This window comes from Leucoraja erinacea, chromosome 11 (genome assembly GCF_028641065.1).
Source record: "Leucoraja erinacea ecotype New England chromosome 11, Leri_hhj_1, whole genome shotgun sequence".
NCBI lineage: Eukaryota > Metazoa > Chordata > Chondrichthyes > Rajiformes > Rajidae > Leucoraja > Leucoraja erinaceus.
The window spans coordinates 49,740,713-49,762,200 of NC_073387.1; the positions used below are offsets into that span (position 1 = coordinate 49,740,713).

General features: G+C 45.1%; 1 protein-coding gene across 1 annotated transcript; it reads left to right on the forward strand.

Annotated features, from left to right (window-relative positions):
- Window positions 1-1,274: 1,274 nt before the first annotated feature.
- Window positions 1,275-20,887, forward strand: LOC129701379 (neuropeptide Y receptor type 5-like). Its single transcript, XM_055642516.1, has 5 exons — window positions 1,275-1,583; window positions 5,831-6,004; window positions 15,172-15,405; window positions 18,900-19,109; window positions 20,621-20,887. The coding sequence occupies exons 1-5, from the start codon at window positions 1,275-1,277 to the stop codon at window positions 20,885-20,887; spliced, it is 1,194 nt and encodes a 397-aa protein (XP_055498491.1).
- Window positions 20,888-21,488: the final 601 nt, after the last annotated feature.

Sequence of the window (21,488 nt, forward strand, 5' to 3'; positions counted from 1 at the left end):
ACCACCTTCAACAAGCATCGCAACCGGCTTCGACTAGAAAATTACCGATCTTTAAAACGGCAACCTATTTTTAGTCGCGGCCGGTTTTGAATTTTTTGAAATAATCGCCGGAACATAGAAGAAGCGGAAACCACTTTCGACCATTAGGGAGACTGACAAAAACCTCCGGGAACCTCACGGAAAACTTGGGTGGGGCGCAAAGTCTTCAGAGGTTTCAGTTCAGGTTTCAGGTGGGACAGGGGCATGAAGTCCAAACATCATCTGGTAGGTTTCTAGGTTTATTGGCCTTCTGTAAATTGCCCCAAGGATGCAAACGTGGGATAACAAGGAACATGTGTAGGGATGATCGATGATGGGCGTGGACTCGGTGGGCTGAAGGGTTTCGATTTCACGCTGTACCTCTAAACTCAAATTGGTTTTGCATGGCTTATGTGCAGAAGGATAAGCTTCTTAAGTGGAACTGGTTGATGGACACTAACTTAAACACGAGCTTTAAGGTTATAAGACACGGATTGACAGAGATAATTAAATTCTCCAAGCACCGTGATGAATCATACAATCTTGGTACGAGCATCGATTGCTCACAAGAGTTTATATGAGTCAGGCTGAAATGTGCTACTTAATTTCATCGAAGCTTGACTTAGTTGGTCACCTCTCTAAGTGGTCCATTTAAGTGGCTGTGAAAGGATCAAATATAAGAGACTGAAAGACTGTGTCTTCCTTTACATTCAAAGATAAACATCTCACTTATTTTGTAAGAGGGAACTGCAGATGCTGGTTTACACTGAAGATAGACACAAAAAGCTGGAGTGATTCAGCGGGTCAGGCAGCATCTGTGGAGAAAAGTAATAGGTGACGTTTCTCCCGACCCGAAACATCACCTATTCCTTTTCCCAAGAGATGCTGCCTGACCAGCTGAGTTACATACTGGTAAGATCATAAGGAATAGGAGTGGAATTAGGCCATTCGGCCCATCAAGTCTACTCTGCCGTTCAATCATGGCTGATCTATCTCTCCCTCCTGACCTTATATGACCTGACCGTCTTCTCTCCATAAACTCTGAAACCTGTAAAGCCACTCCAACTTTTTGTGTTTGTCTTTTTGTGTTTTAGTTTTAAATGCAGTTCATCTGTGATGCAGTTTTCTCGATGCTGATTTTTCTGCATTGACCGCACGCTGATAATCAGACAGTCCTTTAGTTTCAGGTTTGTTGGGTCGAAGGGTGTGATATCGGTGGGGATCTCAGGAAGAGAGCCAAAGCCACCAGCATCGACATGGAGTCGTACAACGTCACTCAGGCCATGGTAAACGACACACATCTCATCATCCCCGACGCAGCGCACTACATCATTGTCATTCTCTACGCCTCGGCCACTGGCTTGTCACTGAGTGGCAACTTGCTGGTCATCTGGGTCTTGAGCATGGGCTGCAGGACCAGAACAGATATCACCGTGTTTCTCATCAACCTAGCCGTGGCTGACCTCACCATGGCCATCTTCTGCATTCCCCTCACCTTCACGGAGGTCCTCCTTCAGAGGTGGCTCTTTGGAGAATTGCTCTGCCCTCTGGTCCGGTTTGCACAAGTAAGTGTCTTACTTGAAAATTATACCATTTTACGATTTCAACAACTGCTTTTTTTTAGTTTGGAGACGCAGCGCGGAAACAGGCACTTCAGCCCACCGATTCCCCGCTGGCCATCGTACACTAGCTCTATCCGACACATTAGGGTCAATTAACAAATGAACTATTTACAATTGTCCACACTAGGGACAATTAACCAACAAACCTGTACGTCTTTGGAGTGTGGGAGGAAACCGGAGCACCCGGGGAAAACCCACGCAGGTCACGGGGAGAAGGTACAAACTCCGTACAGACTCTTTTGTTACTTGTTTCAAAAAAGCAGAATCTTGAACAAAGTGTAGTAAATGTTACTTTGCTTGGGAAGTTGAACTTCTGCCACACAGGTGAGTCATGTCTACATCATATGCTAATGGAGCAATGAATGAATTGTTCACTGGAGTCGTGGACATACAGCATGGAAACAGGCCCTTCAGCCCAACTTGCCCTCACCAGTCAACATGCCCCATCTACACTAGTCCCACCTGCCCATGCTTGGCCCATATCCCTCTAAACATGTCCTATCCATGTACCTGTCTAAATGTTTCTTAAACATTTTGGTAGTTCCTGTCTCAACCTTCCCATTTATCTTCAAGATGAGTAAAAAGAGAGGCATACAACATGGAATCAGGCTCCTTGGCCCAACTTGCCCGTGGTGACCAACATGCCCCATCTACTCTAATCCTACCTGCCTGTGTTTGGCCATATCTCTCCAAAACCTATCCATGTACTGACTACCACAATGTTTCTTATATGTTGTGATCGTACCTGCCTCAACTACCTCCTTCAGCAGCTCGTTAATGTGACCATTAACACGTCTATTAAACTAACGAGGCAGAGTGTCGCGGCCAAACCCACGTCTTTGCCACATCTGATACCATGCCCCACTAATTGTGGTTGAATTGAAAATGTTCTGGTAGTCCGACAATTTACCTTTTCTGATTAATATTAAATAACATCAAAGACTGTATCAGAAATCAAGGCCGTTAACATTTGGAGAATCCACACAGTCGGTATCGCTTTGAGCCCCTCCTGCTCTGAAAATAATCTCCAGACACTGGTCTAAATATTATTTAGATGCACGAGAAATGCCAGTTTGAATCAGCCACAGAAACAGCTTGTACAAGTCGGGCACTAAATTAGATGGTATTCCTGCAGACCTCAACATCACTGGCAACTGGTTCCAAAACAAACGGTGAGGTAGATAGAAATAGAATAAATAGAATGAAAGATACGCAAAAAAATATCCAAAAAATATATTATTGAGGAGATGCTGGGTGGACTCACTGTGGTGGATGTTAATATGTGTTTATTGTTGTTTTTATTGTATTATATGTTTGACTGCTGCAATTTCGTTCAGACTTCGGTCTGAATGACAATAAAGGCTATCTATCTAAAGTACACTTCGTCTTCTCATCCGTCTGCTAAAAAGACATAAATGTTATTTCTTTACTTGTATCATTTACATTCCCTCAGCTCTTCATTCCCTCGACTTTCTTTCTTTTTGGGATGAAGAGTGTCTCCCTCCATTGATCAGGTTTAAGCATTGACCACAGTGTTGCTTTGAGTTCTCCAGGCTAAGTTCATTATATCTTCCACAAACATCATTTGGTGCGTGGATAGGAAAGGCTTAGAGGGATTCATAGATTAATAGAAAATAGGTGCAGGAGTGGGCCATTCGGCCCTTCAAGCCTGCACCGCCATTCAATATGATCATGGCTGATCATCCAACTCAGTATCCTGTACCTGCCTTCTCTCCATACCCCCTGGTTCCTTTAGCCACATCTAACGCCCTCTTAAATATAGCCAATGAACTGGCCTCAACTACCTTCTGTGGCAGAGAATTCCAGAGATTCACCACTCTCTGTGTGACATGCGATATGGGCCAAACGCCCATTGCTGTCCCCAACAACTCTCGCCAACTTCTACAGATGCGCCGCAGAAAGCATGTTATGGGGATGCATCACAGCATGGATTGGGAACAGCCCCATCCAAGACCACAAGAAATTGCAGAGAATTGTAGACGCAGCCCAGCCCGTCATGCAAACCAACCTCCCTTCCATTGACTCCATCTCCACTTCACGCTGCCTCGACAAGGCCAGCAGCATAATCTCGGACCAGTCTCACCCCGGTCACTCCCTCTTCTCCCCTCTCCCATCAGGCAGGAGGTACAGAAGTGTGAAAATGCACACCTCCAGATTCAGGGACAATTATTTTCCCAGCTGTTATCAGGCAACTGAACCATCCCATCAACAACTAGAGAGAGAGTGGTCCTGAGCTATCATCTGCCACATTGGGGACCATCGGGCTATCTTTAATCGGAATTTACTGGACTTTATCTTGTACTAAACGTTATTCCCTTTATCCTGTATCTGTACACTGTGGACGGTCTGATTGTAATCATGCTAGTCCTTCCACTGACTGGACAACACACAACATAAAGCTTTTCACTGTACCTTGGTCACAGACAGCACCAGTAGTCAGGATCGAACTTGGGTCTCTAACAGTGTAAGGCAGCAACTCTACCGCTGTGCCACCAAACCACCCAGGACACACCAAGTCAAGAGTTACCCCAGGACTTTGTGTCAGTTTTCTTAAAGGGCCTCTCCCACGGGCATGCGACTCCATGCGGCAAGTGCGACGCGACCTAAGCGACTCCATGCGGCAAGCGTTACCTAACGTGGTCGCTTGAACCGTACGGCCTCGCGGGGCTGGTCCCACTTCGATCGCCGGAGCCGTATGGAGTTGCGCGGAGCTGGTCCCAAGGTCCCTCCGAAAAACTGACCGTGTTTAAAAATTCCGCGTGGCAACGGCCTGCCGGCCCGCAGCCGCCTCGACGCCGTACGTCACGTGCGAACATCCCACGGACTTCGCTCGCACTTCATGTCACTCACTTGACCTCCGCGCGGCTCCCACCTGGTTCCTCCCTCATCCTAGTTCTCCGACTAGTTTGACTGTCCTCCTGATTAAATTTTACTTTGTGTGCCTCGTTGTCAGCTTCCCCAAGTTAACAATGATCTATTCTCAATTTTCCTTGAACTTCATCCTTTTTTGGTTCTCTCATTTTCACACCTTACCCTTCTCTATCTCTGTGTCTCCCTCTCCCATGACTCTGGCTGAAGAAAGCTCTCGACCCGAAACGTTACCCATTGCTTCTATCCAGAGATGCTGTGTGCCTGACCCGCTGAGTTATTCCAGCATTTTGTCTATTAATATTCAATCACTTCAGTCTACATAGCCCAGTTTATAAATATCACAGCTGTAGTTTCTTAAAATCTCAGTTGTATAAAAAAAAATACTCGCTGAGGCATCGCGCATCATCTTTACATCATTAGAGACTGTTCCAGCAAGCATTCATCTTAAGTGCCTTCTGAAATAATTGAAGGGTTGGCGTAGCAGGCAGATAAGGTTTAAACAGAGTAGTTTGAGATGAGCAATGGGGTTAAATGGCATTAGTTGTTAGGAGGAGTATTTCTGAATCCCATTTGAATTTAAATGAAATTTAGAAATAGGTTGGATGCTGTGAACTGTAGAAAAATAGGAAGAAAATGTAGGTTTTAGGCCACCTTCTTTGGCCTTCTGAAAGTCTGGACACCCCCAAGATCAGAGATAAACTTCCAATAGGTCCCCAACTAACCTGGACACAAAATGCTGGAGTAACTCAGCGGGACAGGCAGCATCTCTGGAGAGAGGGAATGAGTGACGTTTCGGGTCGAGACCCTTCTTCAAACTGAGAGTCAGGGGAGAGGGAGTCTAAAGATATGCATATGGGAGATCGCCTAGGACTACCAACGTTGCTCTTTCATGCCACATTCTGTTGGATTTCCATCCGAATTACCATGGGATTTTGATGGGAGCTCTAAGGAATTTGTAGGTTAATTGGCTTCTGTAGTTTGCACCCTAGCGTGTAGGATAGAACTAGTGTTCAGGTGATCGCTGGTTGGTGCGGACTTGTTAGGCTGAAGGACCTGTTTCTATGCTGTATCTCTAAACTAAACTAAACTAAACTAAACTAAACCACCCCATTTTGCTTGAAAAACACTCCCTGGGGATGTTTTACGACATTAAAGTTGATATATAAATACAAATTTATATATATGATTTATGATTTGCAAAATGCATTTCTAGATGTCAATTCTTTACATTACGGTTAATGAATTCTTTAACTCCAGCTTCGAGGTGATTGTTTTTAACTGGACAATTCTGTGCCTAGATTCTCTCAGTGTCCGTCAGCATCTACACGCTGATGACCATTGGTGTTGACCGTTACTATGCTGTTTGCCACCCCCTGAAGTCGCACATGAGTCGATCCCGGAGCAAGGTGCTAATCGTCGTGATCTGGATGGTGTCGTTCAGCATTGCCTCCGTGCAGCTACTTGTGTCCAGGGTGAGTGTGCAAGCACTGAGTTTATAGTCCAACGCAAAGCTATATGTCAAAAGTCATTCCAAATGGGCCTTTAGAGATAAGAGCCCAGGAATTCCCTGGACTGTTCCCAACCAGATGCAAGTTTCAGCTTAGCCGAGAGATACAGCGTGGAAACAGACCCTTCGGCCCACCAAGTCCGTGCCCACCAGCGGTCACTAGTTCTATCCTACACACTAGGGGCAATTTACAGAAGCCAATTAACCTGCAAACCTGCACCTCTTTGGAATGTGGGAGGAAACCGGAGCACCCGGAGAAAGCCCATGCCGTCACGGGGAGATCGTGCAAACTTCATTCAAAATGCACCCGTAGTCAGGATTGAACCTGGGTCTCTGGCAGCTGTAAGGTCGCAACTCCAACGCTGTGCCACCCTGCCACCCTTAAACCTTGATTGAGCAGGCCCTTTTCATGTAGTATATGGTTCAGATTAGTTGATGATCATCATTTAATCACTATTAAAGCTGTTCTTTGTTAACTATAGGGCACAACACCTTTCAAAACACTGACCAGCGATCACCTGTACACTGGTTCTATCCTAATAATAATAATAATAATTTTATTTATAGAGCACTTTAAAAACAAACATAGCTGCAACAAAGTGCTGTACATCACTAATCATTGACAAAAAAGTTAATACACACCAAAAATAACAATCAAAAGAAATAGTAGGAAAAGACATGTAAAATAAAGAAACATCAAAAACACCACAAACAGAAGCAAAGCCTCAGGCATGGTCAAAAGCCAGGGAGTACAAATGCGTTTTAACACTGGATTTGAAGATGGACAGTGAGGGGGCCTGTCTGATGTGCAGCGGCAGGGTGTTCCAGAGTGCCGGAGCAGCAACAGAGAAGGCTCTATCCCCTCTGAGCCTCCGACTAGACCTCGGTACCTCCAGGAGCAGCTGACCAGCTGACCTGAGGGACCGGGCAGGAGTGTATGGGTGGAGCAGCTCAGAGAGGTAAGGCGGGGCGAGCCCATTCAGAGATTTAAAAACAAATAACAGTAACTTAAAATGAACCCGAAAGTGCACGGGAGCCAGTAGGGAGGCCAGAATTGGCGATATGTGCTCCCTCTTCGAGTCCCTGTTAAAAGGCGAGCAGCAGCATTCTGAACCAACTGGAGACGAGCCAGTGAAGAACGAGCAACACCAAAATAGAGCGCGTTACAGTAATCCAGCCTAGATGTAATAAAGGCATGGATTACTGTCTCAAAATGCTGCCGCTCGAGAATGGGCTTCACCTTCGCCAGCTTCCTTAGGTGAAAGAAGCTGGACTTAACCACCGCGCATATTTGGCGATCTAATTTAAAGTCACTGTCCATCCTAAAACCCAGGTTCACAACTGTTGGCTTCACGTACCTTGACAATGGACCTAAATCAACAAATGGAGGTTCACGGCAGCCATTGGGATCAAATAAAATCACCTCTGTCTTCTTTTCATTAAATCCAAGAAAGTTTAGGGCCAACCAGGACTTAATGTCATCAAAACAAGACAGAAGCGATTTTACAGAAAAGGCATCTTCCCCCCTCAGCGGCAAATAAAGCTGGGTATCATCTGCATAACAGTGGAAGGAGATGCCATGTTGAAACATGGAGAACAACAGGGAGAACGTGCAAACACTGTACAGACAGCACCGATAGGCAGGATAGAACCCGGGTCTACAAAGCAGCAACTCTACCATTGTGACTGCGTGGGCTTCCTCCAGGTGCTCTGGTTTCTGTAAATCACCCCTAGAGTGTAGGATGTAAAACTGGGATAAAATAGAACGCGTGTACATGTGACCAGTGGTTCTTGTGGACTCGGTGGGCTGAAGGGACTGTTTTCATGCTGTATCTCAAAACTGAACACTAAACTATGAACATTGAATTCTCCATTTTAGATAACTTAGCCTCCCCCCACCTGTATCCACCTATTACCTGTCCCGCTTTGCTCAGCCCCTCCTCTCTTCCAGGTTTCTTCTCCCCTCCACCTTACAATCAACCTGAGGAAAGGTCCCGACCCAAAACATCTCCAAAGATGCTGCCTGGCCTGTTGAGTTATTCCAACACTGGTTTCTTTTTTTGCAAACCAGTATCTTGTTTCTATACTTGCAGTAGTGCTATTTATAGAAACATAGAAATTAGGTGCAGGAGTAGGCCATTCGGCCCTTCGAGCCTGCACCGCCATTCAATATGATCATGGCTGATCATCCAACTCAGTATCCTGTACCTGCCATCTCTCCATACCCCTGATCCCTTAAGCCACAAGGGCCACATCTAACTCCCTCCTAAATATAGCCAATGAACTGGCCTCAACTACCTTCTGTGGCAGAGAATTCCACAGATTCACCACTCTCTGTGTGAAAAATGTTTTTCTCATCTCGGTCCTAAAAGATTTCCCCCTTATCCTTAAACTGTGACCCCTTGTTCTGGACTTCCCCAACATCAGAAACAATCTTCCTGCATCTAGCCTGTCCAACCCCTTAAGAATTTGTTATGTGGGGAATTATATGCAAATTTTAATATTAAAGATGTATTAAGTGAAAAGTCATTACTGAAGTGATGTCATTGGCAATTTGCTATTAGTAGTAAATCAAACAGCTTGTCAAAAAACTTTGCCAATATTTAGTTTAATCAATTTGCCATCTGAATATCATTCCCAGACGGTTTCAGTGTTAGAGCTCCGGTCTGCACTGAGTTTGATGATTAAAGGGAGAATAATTGAAAGTGGGTGATAGATTCGGAGAGAAAAATACCTAGCAGCGATTCCGGTTCAATTCTTCTTCAAAAACAGATGCCAGAAGAACAAACTTCCAATGTGGGATTCAAGTTCAAGTTCAAGTTCACGTTTATTGTCATGTGTCCCTGATAGGACAATGAAATTCTTGCTTTGCTTCAGCACACAGAACATAATAGGCATTGACTACAAAAACATGAATAAATAAACTGATAAAGTGCAAAATGACAGATAATGGGTTATTAATGTTCAGAGTTTTGTCCGAGCCAGGTTTAATAGCCTGATGGCTGTGGGGAAGTAGTATCTTGTTTCGTATACTTCTTCAGGCTAGTGCCTTCTATTTGAAGAAAGCATAGAAAATAGGTGCAGGAGTAGGCCATTGTGGGTCTTTGATGAGCCTGCACCACCATTCAATATGCATCATGGATAAATCTGATCAAGGAACTCAGTATCCTGTACCTGCCTTCAGTGTCTCCTACCCCTGATCCCTTTAGCCACAAGGGCCACATCACATCTAACTCCTAAATATAGCCAATGAACTGGCCTCAACTACCTTCTGTGGCAGAGAATTCCACAGATTCACCACTCTCTGTGTGAAAAATGTTTTTCTCATCTCGGTCCTAAAAGATTTCCCCCTTATCCTTAAACTGTGACCCCTTGTTCTGGACTTCCCCAACATTGGAAACAATCTTCCTGCATCTAGCCTGTCCAACCCCTTAAGAATTTGTTATATGGGGAATTATATGCAAATTTTAATATTAAAGATGTATTAAGTGAAAAGTCATTACTGAAGTGATGTCATTGGCAATTTGCTGTTAGTAGTAAATCAAACAGCTTGTCAAAAAACTTTGCCAATATTTAGTTTAATCAATTTGATCATCTGAATATCCATTCCCAGACAGTTTCAGCCTTAGAGCTCCGGTCTGCACTGAGTTAGATGATTAAGGGGAGAATAATTGAAAGTGGGTGATAGATTCGGAGAGAAAAATACCTAGCAGCGATTCCGGTTCAATTCTTCTTCAAAAACAGAAGCCAGAAGAACAAACTTCCAATGTGCGATTCAAGTTCAAGTTCAAGTTCACGTTTATTGTCATGTGTCCCTGATAGGACAATGAAACTCTTGCTTTGCTTCAGCACACAGAACATAATAGGCATTGACTACAAAAACATGAATAAATAAACTGATAAAGTGCAAAATGACAGATAAAGGATTATTAATGTTCAGAGTTTTGTCCGAGCCAGGTTTAATAGCCTGATGGCTGTGGGAAGTAGCTATTCCTGAACCTGGTTGTTGCAGTCTTCAGGCTCCTGTACCTTCTACTTGAAGGTAGCAGGGAGATGAGTGTGTGGCCAGGATGGTGTGGGTCTTTGATGATACTGCAAGCCTTTTTGAGGTAGCGACTGTGATAAATCCCCTCGATGGAAGGAAGGTCGATGATGGAAGGAAGGTCAGAGCAGGGCAGTGTTTACTACTTTTTGTAGTCTCTTCCTCTCCAGGGCGCTCAAGTTGCCGAACCAATTTAGATAAAGCCACGATGCAACCGGTCAGCATGCTCTCTACTGTGCACCTGTAGAAGTTAAAGAGAGTCCTCCTTGACAAACCGACTCTCCGTAATCTTCTCAGGAAGTAGAGGTGCTGATGTGTTTTCTTGATAATTGCGTTAGTGTTCTCGGACCAGGAAAGATCTTCAGAGATCTGCACGCCCAGGAATTTGAAGCTCTTGACCCTTTCAACCATCAACCCGTTGATATAAATGGGGCTGTGGGTCCCCCTCCTACTCCTTCCAAAGTCCACAATCAGTTCCTTGGTTTTGCTGGTGTTGATGACCAGGTTATTGCGCTGGCACCATCTGGACAGTTGCTCGATCTCCCTTCTATACTCGGAATCATCCCCATCAGTGATACGTCCCACGACAGTGGTGTCGTCAGCGAACTTGATGATGGAGTTCACACTATGACCGGCTACGCAGTCATGAGTATAGAGGGAGTACAGCAGGGGGGTGAGCACACAGCCTTGATGTGCTCCTGTGCTGATTGTACTGTTTTTTAGTTCTAGTGTAAAGATACAGCGTGGAAACAGGCCCTTCGGCCCACCGAGTCTGCGCTGACCAACGATCACCCTGTACATTAAAACAATCCTGCACACACTTAGGGACAATTTACTATTTTACCAAGCCAATTAACCTACAAACTTGTATGTCGGTGGAGTGTGGGAGGAAACAAGAGCACCCAGAGAAAACCCACACAAGTCACAGGGCGAACGTACAAACTCCATACAGGCAGCACCCGTAGTCAGGATCGATCCTGGATCTCTGGCGCTGTAAGGCAGCAACTCTACCGCTGCGCCACCATGCCACCCCGGAGTTTAACCAGAGTTAGTGTCTCTTTAAAAATCAATCTTTTCTTGGAGCGGAGACAGAGATAACAGCAAACAGAGTAAATGGAACTTAATGGCATCGTTTTTAACTTTCATCTGATACTAAAAGCAAGTGGCTGATTTTAATTTCTATTGATTGAATCTGGAGATCTCGGAAGTCTTTTCTTAGCATTCTACCTTGAGTGGAAAATTACATTTTAAAGCAGTACTAGACAACGTGGGACCCGTTGGGTCCCGTTTCCCCAACCACTCCCCCAATATTCCACCACTCACCCATAGCCCCCAGCTGCGCCTCACCATCCCTCTTCCTACCCCTATCCTCCTCCATTCCCCCTCATCCTCCAGCATCCTCCCCTCCTCTTATTTCCCCGTCTCCTCCTCCCCTCCCCAACTCCCTCCCTCGCCTTTCCCCTACCCTCAGTCACTCCTTCCATAACCCCTACCCCTCCCTACCCCTTGCTCAGCCAAACTAGAAATATCATGCAGACACAAGGAAATGTAGATGTTGGAATCATGACCAAGACACAATGTGCTGGAGGAACTCAACAGGTCATGCAGCTTTCTGACATGAAACGCCACCGATCCATGTTCTTCAGGGATGCTGCCTGACCTGCTGACAGCACGCAACAAAAGCTTTGCACTGTACCTCTGTACACATGAGAATAAACTAAGCTGAACTGAAACCGAGTCTGAAGAAGGGTTTCGGCCCGAAACTTTGCCTATCTCCTTCGCTCCATAGATGCTGCTGCACCAGCTGAGTTTCTCCAGCATTTTTGTGTACCTTCTGAAACTAAACTGAGTTACTCCATCACTTTGTGTCCTTCTGAGTACAAATTCGAAGTAGGTTTTATCGCACACTGCTCAACCAAACTACAAATATCACAGACACAAAGAAATGCAGATACTGGAAACATCAAATTCTTAGGTGATTGGACAGGTTAGATGCAGGAAAAATGTTCCCGATGTTGTGGGAGGCCAGAACCAGGGGTCATAGTTTAAGAATAAGGGGTAGGTCATTTAGGACTGTGATGACGAAAAACATTTTCAGCCAGAGAGTTGTGGATCTGTGGAATTCTCTGCCACAGAAAGCAGTGGAGGCCAATTCAGTGGATGTTTTCAAGAGAGAGTTAGATTTAGCTCTTCTGGCTAAAGGAATCAAGGGATATGGGGAGACAGCAAGAACGGGTTACTGATTTAGGATGATCAGCCATGGTCATATTGAATGGCAGTGGTGGCTCGAAGGGCCGAATGGCCTACTCCTGCACCTATCTTTCTATGTTTATAAGTTTTTAAGATCTGTTAGAATTAACAATTTGATCTGCAGATGAATGATGGATTTAAACTTTAAATTTTGCCCTTAAGGTATTACAGCTTACACTTACATCACCATCAGAGTCAGGAAACTTGACTTGTCACAGAGAGTCCAACGATTCACAACATGAATTATTTAACATTTTGAAGGGCAGAATGATAAACTGGTTTTAGATGACTTTGTACCTTCAAGCCCAATATTAATCTACTAAATGTCAAATTCCAAGAGAAAACCTGATCAGAGATGATGTACCAAAGGGGAATAAATCTGCCCAGAAGTCAGGAACTGTTTGAAAGAGATAAAGAGTTTTTTGTTATTGAAAGTAATACTGACAAGGAACTGTTATTATCGAGGTAGCACAGTGACACAGCGGTAGAGTTGCTGCCTTACAGCGCCAGAGACCCGAGTTCGATCCTGGGATAATATAGAACTAGTGTGAATTGATGATCGCAGATAGACACAAAAAGCTGAAGTGACTCAGCGGGGCAGGCAGCATCTCTGGAGAGAAGGAATGGGTGTTGTTTTGGGTTGGGACCCTATGATCGATGGTCGGCATGGTCTTGGGTGGGCCGAAGGGACTGTTTCCATGCTGTCTCTCAAAATGAAACTTAACCGTGGGCTGTCAGGTCCTGAGGATTTAGACAGCTTTACATCAATGCTAGAACTGTACGGACTAATTTTCTTCAACTCTCCAAGAGCTTTAATGTGGTAAATGGGGACCAGGTATGAAAAGAAAAGATGAAAAGAAAAGTTCATCTCTTTCCAGGTCTGGCTCTGATGCTCCCAGGACCATGTTGGATCCACCAGCCTCAGTAGAGGCCTAATGTGACCCCCATAGTTCCTTCCCTGTAGCCTCTGTGTGTAAAGAGCCTGGACTAAATAGTGAGAGTGGCACTCAAAGAGTCTACGCCTATTGCAAGCACAGTCCCTACACTGCCCCTGACAAAGCTCCTGTATATCACAAGGTGGTGTAAAATCTGTTGTGCTATCAGGAAAATCGGGCCCTCTGGTATGGAGATACTGTCAGCTGAAAATAGGAAATAGTTTTCTGTTTGATAATGATTTTGTTAAGGGAGATAACTAGTTCAGAAGTTCAAAAGTTCATTAGTTATAGGAGCAGGATTAAGCCATTCGGCCCATCAAACCTACTCCGCCATTCAATCATAGCCGATCTATCTTTCCCTCTCATCCCCATTCTCCTGCCTTCTTCCCATAACATCTGACACCCGTATTACAAGAGTCTGTCAATCTGCGCCTTACTATCCATTGACTTGGCCTCCACAGCCGTCTGTGGCAATGAATTCCACCCAGATTCACCACCCACTGACTAAAGAAATTCTTCCTCATCTCCTTACTAAAGGTACATCCTTTTATTCTGAACCTATGGCCTTTGGTCCTAGACTGTGTGTCTGTTATACTTACATTGATCTTCATTCCACTGGCATTAGGTAACTTTATGAATAGAATATTTCAATGCACCTATTTTTAATGTATATTTTTATTGCAAATAAGGTTTCGTTTTGAAATTTAAAAATATTTACATTTTCTCTAGTCACTGGAAAATATGATCCAAAACTTTGTCCAAACATGTCCATATCTATGGGTATATATAACATATATTAAACAAAAACTTCTACAGATGCGCAGTAGAAAGCATTTTATCAGGATGCATCACAACATGGTTTTGGAACAGCTCTATCCAAGAATGCAAGAAATTTCAGAGAATTGTCAAAGCAGCCCAGACCAACACACAAACCAACCTCGACTCCAAAATGCTGTTGTAACTCAGCGGGACAGGCAGCATCTCTGGAGAGAAGGAATGGGTGAGTTTTCGGATTGAGACCCTTCTTCTGTCACCCATTCCTTCTCTCCAGAGATGTTGCCTGTCCGGCTGAGTTACTCCAGCATTTTGTGCCTACCTTGGATTTAAACCAGCATCTGCTGTTCTTTCCTACACAAACCAACCCCCCTTCCATTAACTACATATACACATCACGCTGCCTCGGCAAGGCACCAGCATAATCATGGACCAGTCTCACCCCAGTCACTCCCTCTTCTCCCCTCTCCCATCAGACAAGAGGCACAGAAGTCTGAAAACGCACACCTCCAGATTCAGGGACAGTTTCATCCCAGCTGCTATCAGGCAACTGAACCACCCTATCACCAACTAGAGAGCAGTCCTGAAGAACTATCTACCTCATTGGAGACCCTTGGACTATCTTTAAATGGACTTTACTGGACTTTATCTTGCACTAAATGTTATTCCCTTTGTCATGTTTCTGCACCCTGTGGATGGCTCAATTGTAATCATGTACCGTCTTTCCGCTGACTTGAAAACACGCAACAAAAGCTCAGTACACATGACGATAAACTGAACTAAACTCAAAGATGTCCCAAGCTTTGCATTTCTTTGGCAGGCTGCCTGTTTTATCACTGGATAAATTCAGTGAACAGTGGTGCAAATAAGTTCATTTCATGGAATAATTTGGTATTTGACATTGCTAAAAACGGTTCCAGTTAAGGGACATTATCTGAAGTCTGAAGAAGGGTTCTCGACCAAGAAAGTCACCCATTCCTTCTCTCCAGAGATGCTGCCTCTCCCGCTGAGTTACTCCAGCATTTTGTGTGTATCTCCGGTGTAAGCCAGCATTTGCGCTTCCTTCCTACACATTTCGTCCTGAACATTATCTGAAGTGTGTCTTAAAACGTGCTGTGTTCTTGTCATCAGGCTAAGTACATGAGCCTGGATAGTGACTCGGAAATGATCTGCTTGGAGACGGGTTGGCCCAGCAATACTTATCGGAAGATCTACACGCTCTTCCTGCTACTTTTTACTTACATGCTACCCCTATTCATCCTCACCGTAACCTACTGGAATGTGGGGATGAGACTCTGGGGTCGGAGACCACCGGGAAACTTGGACAGAAACAGGGAAGCTCAACACGACAAGTCCAAACGGAAGGTAACGACAAACTAGAGCTGGAAAACAATGTGACTCTATCTCCACACACATACACCAAAACCTTCCTTGCCAATAGACAATAGACAATAGACAATAGGTGCAGGAGTAGCCCATTCAGCCCTTCGAGCCAGCACCGCCATTCAATGTGATCATGGCTGATCATCCCCAATCAGTACCCCGTTCCTGCCCATATCCCCTGACTCCACTATCTTTAAGAGCCCTATCTAGCTCTCTCTTGAAAGCATCTAGAGAACCTGCCTCCACCGCCTTCTGAGGCAGAGAATTCCACAGACTCACCACTCTCTGTGAGAAAAAGTGTTTCCTCGTCTCGGTTCTAAATGGCTTACTCCTTATTCTTAAACTGTGGCCCCTGGTTCTGGACTCCCCCAACATCGGGAACATGTCTCCTGCCTCTAGCGTGTCCAAACCCTTAACAATCTTATGTTTCAACAAGATCCCCTCTCATCCTTCTAAACTCCAGAGTGTACAAGCCCAGCCGCTCCATTCTCTCAGCATATTGACAGTTCCGCCATACCGGGAATTAACCTTGTAAACCTACGCTGCACTCCCTCAATAGCAAGAATGTCCTTCCTCAAATTAGGGGACCAAAACTGCTTTACCACCAAAATGTGTGGCAAGCGTTTAGTTTTGTTTCGTTTAGAGATACAGTGTGTGGAAACAGGCCCTTCGGCCCGCCGAGTCCATACCGACCAGCTATCCTCGCACATCAACACTATCCTACGCACATTAGGAACAATTTTACATTTATACCAAGCCAATTCACCTACAAACCTGTACGTCTTTGGAGTGTGGAAGGAAACCGAAGGTCTCAGAGGAAAATCCATGTAGGTCACGGGGAGAACGTGCAAACCCCGTACAGACAGCACCCATAGTCGGGATCGAACCCGGTCTCTGGCGCTGTAAGGCAGCAACTCCACCGCTGCACCCCCCTGTGCTGCCCTAAAGTTTTAGAAGAAACCTTACCTGTATGTGTAAACTGAGCCTAGACCACACATTAAATGGTTGAGAGCAGTTTTCAAATCAGCTCCACCGGCTGAATGGGGTGATCGTATCAAGATCAAGTTCGTTCATATTTCTAGAGGAGTATTAAATCATGAGGGGAATAGATAGGATGAAGGCAGTCTTTTGCCCCAAGTAGGGGAATCAAGAACCAGAGGTCATAGGTTAAAGGTAAGGTCATGTCATAAGGTCATAAGTGATAGGAGTAGATCTAGGCCTTTCTGCACATCAAGTCTAACCCACCATTCAATCATGGCTGATCTATCTCTCCTTCCTAATCCCATTCACCTGCTTTCTCCCCACAACCTCTGACACCTGTGCTAATCAAGAATCTATCTATCTCTGCTTTAAAAATATCAACTGACAGCCTCCACAGCCTTCTGTGACAGAGAATTCCACAGATTCACCACCCTCTGACCAAAGAACATTTTCCTTATCTCCTTCCTAAAAGAACGTCCTTTAATTCCGGGGCTACGACCTCTAGTCCTAGATTCTCTCACGAGTGGAAATATCCTCTCCATGTCCACTCTAACCAAGCCTTTCACTATTCTGTATATTTCAATGAGGTTCCCCCCCTTATTCTTCTAAGCTCCAGTGAGTAGTTTAGTTTAGAGATTTAGTTTAGAGATATAGCGCGGAAACAGGGCCTTCGGCCAACCGGGTCCGCGCCAACCAGCGATCCCCGTACATTAACACTGTCCTACACCCACTAGGCACAATTTTTACATTTATATCGAGCCAATTAACCTACAAACTTGTATGTCTTTGGAGTGTGGGAGGAAACCGAAGATCTCGGAGAAAACCCACGCAGGTCACGGGGAGAATGTACAAACTCCGTACAGACCGCACCTGTAGTCCGGATCAAACCTGGGTCTCTGGCAATGCATTCGCTGTAAAGCAGCAACTCTACCACTGCTCCACCGTGACCGACCCACAGGCGTACAGGCCCAGTGCCGATAAACACTCATCATGGGTTAACCTACTCATTCCTGCGATCATTCTTGTAAATCTCCTCTGGATCCTCTCCAGAGCAAATACATCGTTCCTCAGATTATGGTGCCCAACATTGCTCACAGTAATAGGGGCAAGATGTAATAAGATCCTGAGGAGCAACATTTATACTGGGGGGGTGAGTATATTCAAGAGGAGGTAATTGGGGCAGGTGCCGTAACAACATTTAAAAGACACTTGAACAGGTACCTGGATAGGAAAGGTTTAAAGGGATATGTGTCAAACACAGGTAAATGGGAATTGTTTAGATGGGGCATCTTGGATGAGTTGGGCTGAAGGTAGACACAAAGTGCTGGAGCAACTCAGCGTGTCAGGCAGCATCTCTGGAGAAAAAGAACAGGAGATGTTTCAGGTTGGAACCCTTCTTTAGACTGAAAGGCGGGGGGGGGGGGGGGGGGGGGGGGGGGGGGGGGGGGGGGGGGGGGGGGGTGGGGCGGGGGGGGGGGGGGGGGGGGTGGAGACACAAAAAGGGCCAGTATAAATCAGGGCTGACAGCAGATGACTAAGGGTTGTCAGTGGCCCAAGTGAAAAATGAGGTGGTGTTCCTCCAATTCGCGCGTGGTCTCAGTGCCGAAGGGCCTGCGTCTATGTTGTAAGACTCTAAGTCTTAGCTGAAGAATGTTATTGCAAATGAATAGACAATAAACAATAGGTGCAGGAGAAGCCATGGAGGGAGTACAGAGAAGGCTCTCTTCAAGATATGCCCACCTTGAAGAAGTTCTCCTCTTCTCTCCAGAGACAGTCTCTTCAAGGTTCACCAGACTGATTCCTGGGATGGCAGGACTTTCATATGAAGAAAGACTGGATAGACTCGTCTTGTACACGCTAGAATTTAGAAGATTGAGGGGGGATCTTATAGAAACTTACAAAATTCTTAAGGGGTTGGACAGGCTAGATGCAGGAAGATTATTCCCGATGTTGGGGAAGTCCAGAACTAGGGGTCGCAGTTTAAGGATAAGAGGGAAGTCTTTTAGGACCGAGATGAGAAAATCATTTTTTACACAGAGTGGTGAATCTGTGGAATTCTCTGCCACAGAAGGTAGTTAAGGCCAGTTCATTGGCTATATTTAAGAGGGAGTTAGATGTGGCCCTTGTGGCTAAAGGGATCAGGGGGTATGGAGAGAAGGCAGGTATGGGATATTGATATGGATGATCAGCCATGATCATATTGAATGGCGGTGCAGGCTCGAAGGGCCGAATGGCCTACTCCTGCACCTATTTTCTATGTTTCTATGTAAAACCATTCGGCCTTTCGAACCAGCACCGCTATTCGATGTGATCATGGCTCATCAACCCCAATCAGTACCCCGTTCCTGCCTTCTCCCCATATCCTTACTCCGCTATCTTTAAGACCCTATCTAGCTCATTGAAGATAATAATGAATGTAAAGTGATGTTGATTGTGCTGCTATGTAAGTTGTGTACTTTGGGGTAAAAATTAAAATCTATTATCAATTCTTTCAGGTTATCAAGATGCTGTTCATCATAGTGGCTGTTTTTGCTCTTTGCTGGCTCCCGTTTCACATCTTCAGTGTAACGTACGAATTCAACCCAGCTGTGTTGCCCAGCGACCCAGTGGACATCACTGCCCTTTACTTCTTCTCCCACTACCTGGCCATGTCCCATAGCTTCTGGAACCCACTCATTTATGGATTCTACAATGATAACTTCCGGGTATGTTTGGTATTTGACGTCATCTGTTCATTGGGTTTAGAGCCACATCGCACCTGGTAAACACATGACATACTTGGGACAAATTAGCTGATAGCCTTCAATTTGTGAATGCTTTATTTGTCAAAGGTTTTCACCACACCATAAACCCGTTATAACGGACCATAGGATGGTGAGAATGGTGCTGATTTAAACTTGTTTAGACTTTAGAGATACATCGCGGAAACAGGCCCTTCGGCCCACCGACCAGGTCCGTGCCGACCAGCAATCACTCTGTACACTTATGCCCCTGTCCCACTTAGGAAACCTGAACGGAAACCTCTGGAGACTTTGCACCCCACCCAAGGTTTCCGTGCGGCCCCCGGAGGTTTTTGTCAGTCTCCCTACCTGCTTCCACTACCCGCAACCACCAGCAACCTCCGGGAACCGCACGGAAACCTTGGGTGGGGCGCAAAGTCTCCAGAGGTTTCCGTTCGTTTCCTAGGTGGGACAGGGGCATAACACTATCCTGACACACCCTGGGGTACAAATTTGACCAAAGTCAAACCTACAAACCTGCACATCTTTGGAGTGCTGGAGAAAACCGGAGCAACCCACGCGGGTCACGGGGAGAACGTACAAACTCTGTACACACAGCACCTGAAGTCAGGATTGAACCCGGGTCTCTTGCGCTGTATGCCAGCAACTCTACCGCTGCGCCACCGTGCCGCTCCTTGTTGTTTAACTATTTTCAAACCCGGAGCTTTTGTATCCTTATAAAATACCACTGTTTTCTGAAAGAGATGGTAAAAAATCACACACAGCCCAAGGCCCAGCACCAGGCCTGACCTGGCCTGCTCGTGTGTGATGGCATGGTGGAAGGTTTGTGCAAACAAGAGTAATAGGGTCTAGGTGACTCCACATAGACAGCACTCAAGGTCAGGATTGAACCTGGGTCTCTGACACTGTGAGGCAGCAACTCTAGAAGCTGTACCGTTGTGCCACCCTGGAAAAAAAAAAACATTTTGGGTGACTAGCTTCACCAGAATTAGAAAGTGCTACAAATGTCATTGGGTTTTAAGCAAGTATCATGGCTGTGAAATAGCAAAAGGAGAGATTAAAAACCGGGTGAAACCCCAGTGAATGATCAACTCAACTTTGACCACATGAACATTTTTAATTGGGTTTGTAGTTTACCACAATATAAGTAGATGTTATTAAGATATTGACTAGAGGTGCTTGTCTGTACAGAGTTTGTACATTCTCCCAGTGACTCGTGTGGGTTTTCTCCGAGATCTTCGTTTTCCTCCCACACTGCCAAGACGTGCAGGTTTGTAGGTTAATTGGCTAGGTACAAAAAAATGTTTTTAAAAAAATTGTCACCAGTCTGTGTTGGGTAGAGTTAATGTGCGGGGATCATTGGTTCATGCAACCTGTTTCTGCGCTGTATCTCTAAACTAAAACTAACCTTATCCTGGTAATGTATATGGGATCTAGCACAACAGTAGAACTCTCTTTTTTCTCCCCCCCCTCAGGCTGACCTGCAAAGACTGTGCATTCGTCTCAATCCATCCCGTTGTTGCCCCCACATGCATGGAGATAACCTTTCAACCTACAGCGACACTGACATCTTCAGAAAAGAGAACACTATCAGCGTGCACATGAGCTCAATGGACAGTTGTAGATCCCTGGTCTCCAGGAAGCAACCTGTCATTACCACCTCCCGGACAGTCCAAATTCACGGCAAGTATCGCAACAAAAAACACTGTATTCCTGTGTGGGAGAGTAAAGTTGAAGTTTGATCTTGTAAACGATCGAAGCAGCTGATTCACCTAGTTACGAGGAGGAATGGCTTGGAGGAATGCTGCAAGAATTGTTTCCTTATCAATTCCAGAGCAACAAAGGGAGAAACATTGCTTTAATTGAGAGTGGGGAATAATTGGGAAATAGTCACCACAACATGGTTAGGTTAAGAAATGACACAAGCTGCTGGTTAGGTTCAATATAGGATAGAACTGGAATAATGGATAACAATGAGGCATCAAAGCGGAAAAGATTAAACCAGAATCAACTGGACATAAAAGAGTGAGAAATCACCTGTGGACAATAGTCAAATATCATTTCCATGTCACATAAAATATATAATTTCTAAAGAAGAATGATGGTACGTTAAAGTAGGTACAGTAAGCTGCAAGTGTCTAACGAAGGGCCCTAACCCATGTCCATTCACCCCATAGATTCTGCCTGATCCACTGAGTTCCTCCAATGTTTTGTGTTTTACTCGAGATGTCTTCTGTCTGCAATAAAAAACTTAAGACTCTTATTTGTCTTCAGCCAACAATAAATATTTCTCAAACTCTGCAGAGACAAAATGGAAATGCCATTGGGATATTGGCACATCAC

Coding starts and splice junctions, on each gene's coding strand:
- LOC129701379 (XM_055642516.1), top strand. CDS start 1,275: ATGGAGTCGTACAACGTCACTCAGGCCATGGTAAACGACACACATCTC. Junction 6,005..15,171: donor TGCAGCTACTTGTGTCCAGG/GTGAGTGTGCAA, acceptor TCTTGTCATCAG/GCTAAGTACATGAGCCTGGA. Junction 19,110..20,620: donor TCTACAATGATAACTTCCGG/GTATGTTTGGTA, acceptor CCCCCCCCTCAG/GCTGACCTGCAAAGACTGTG.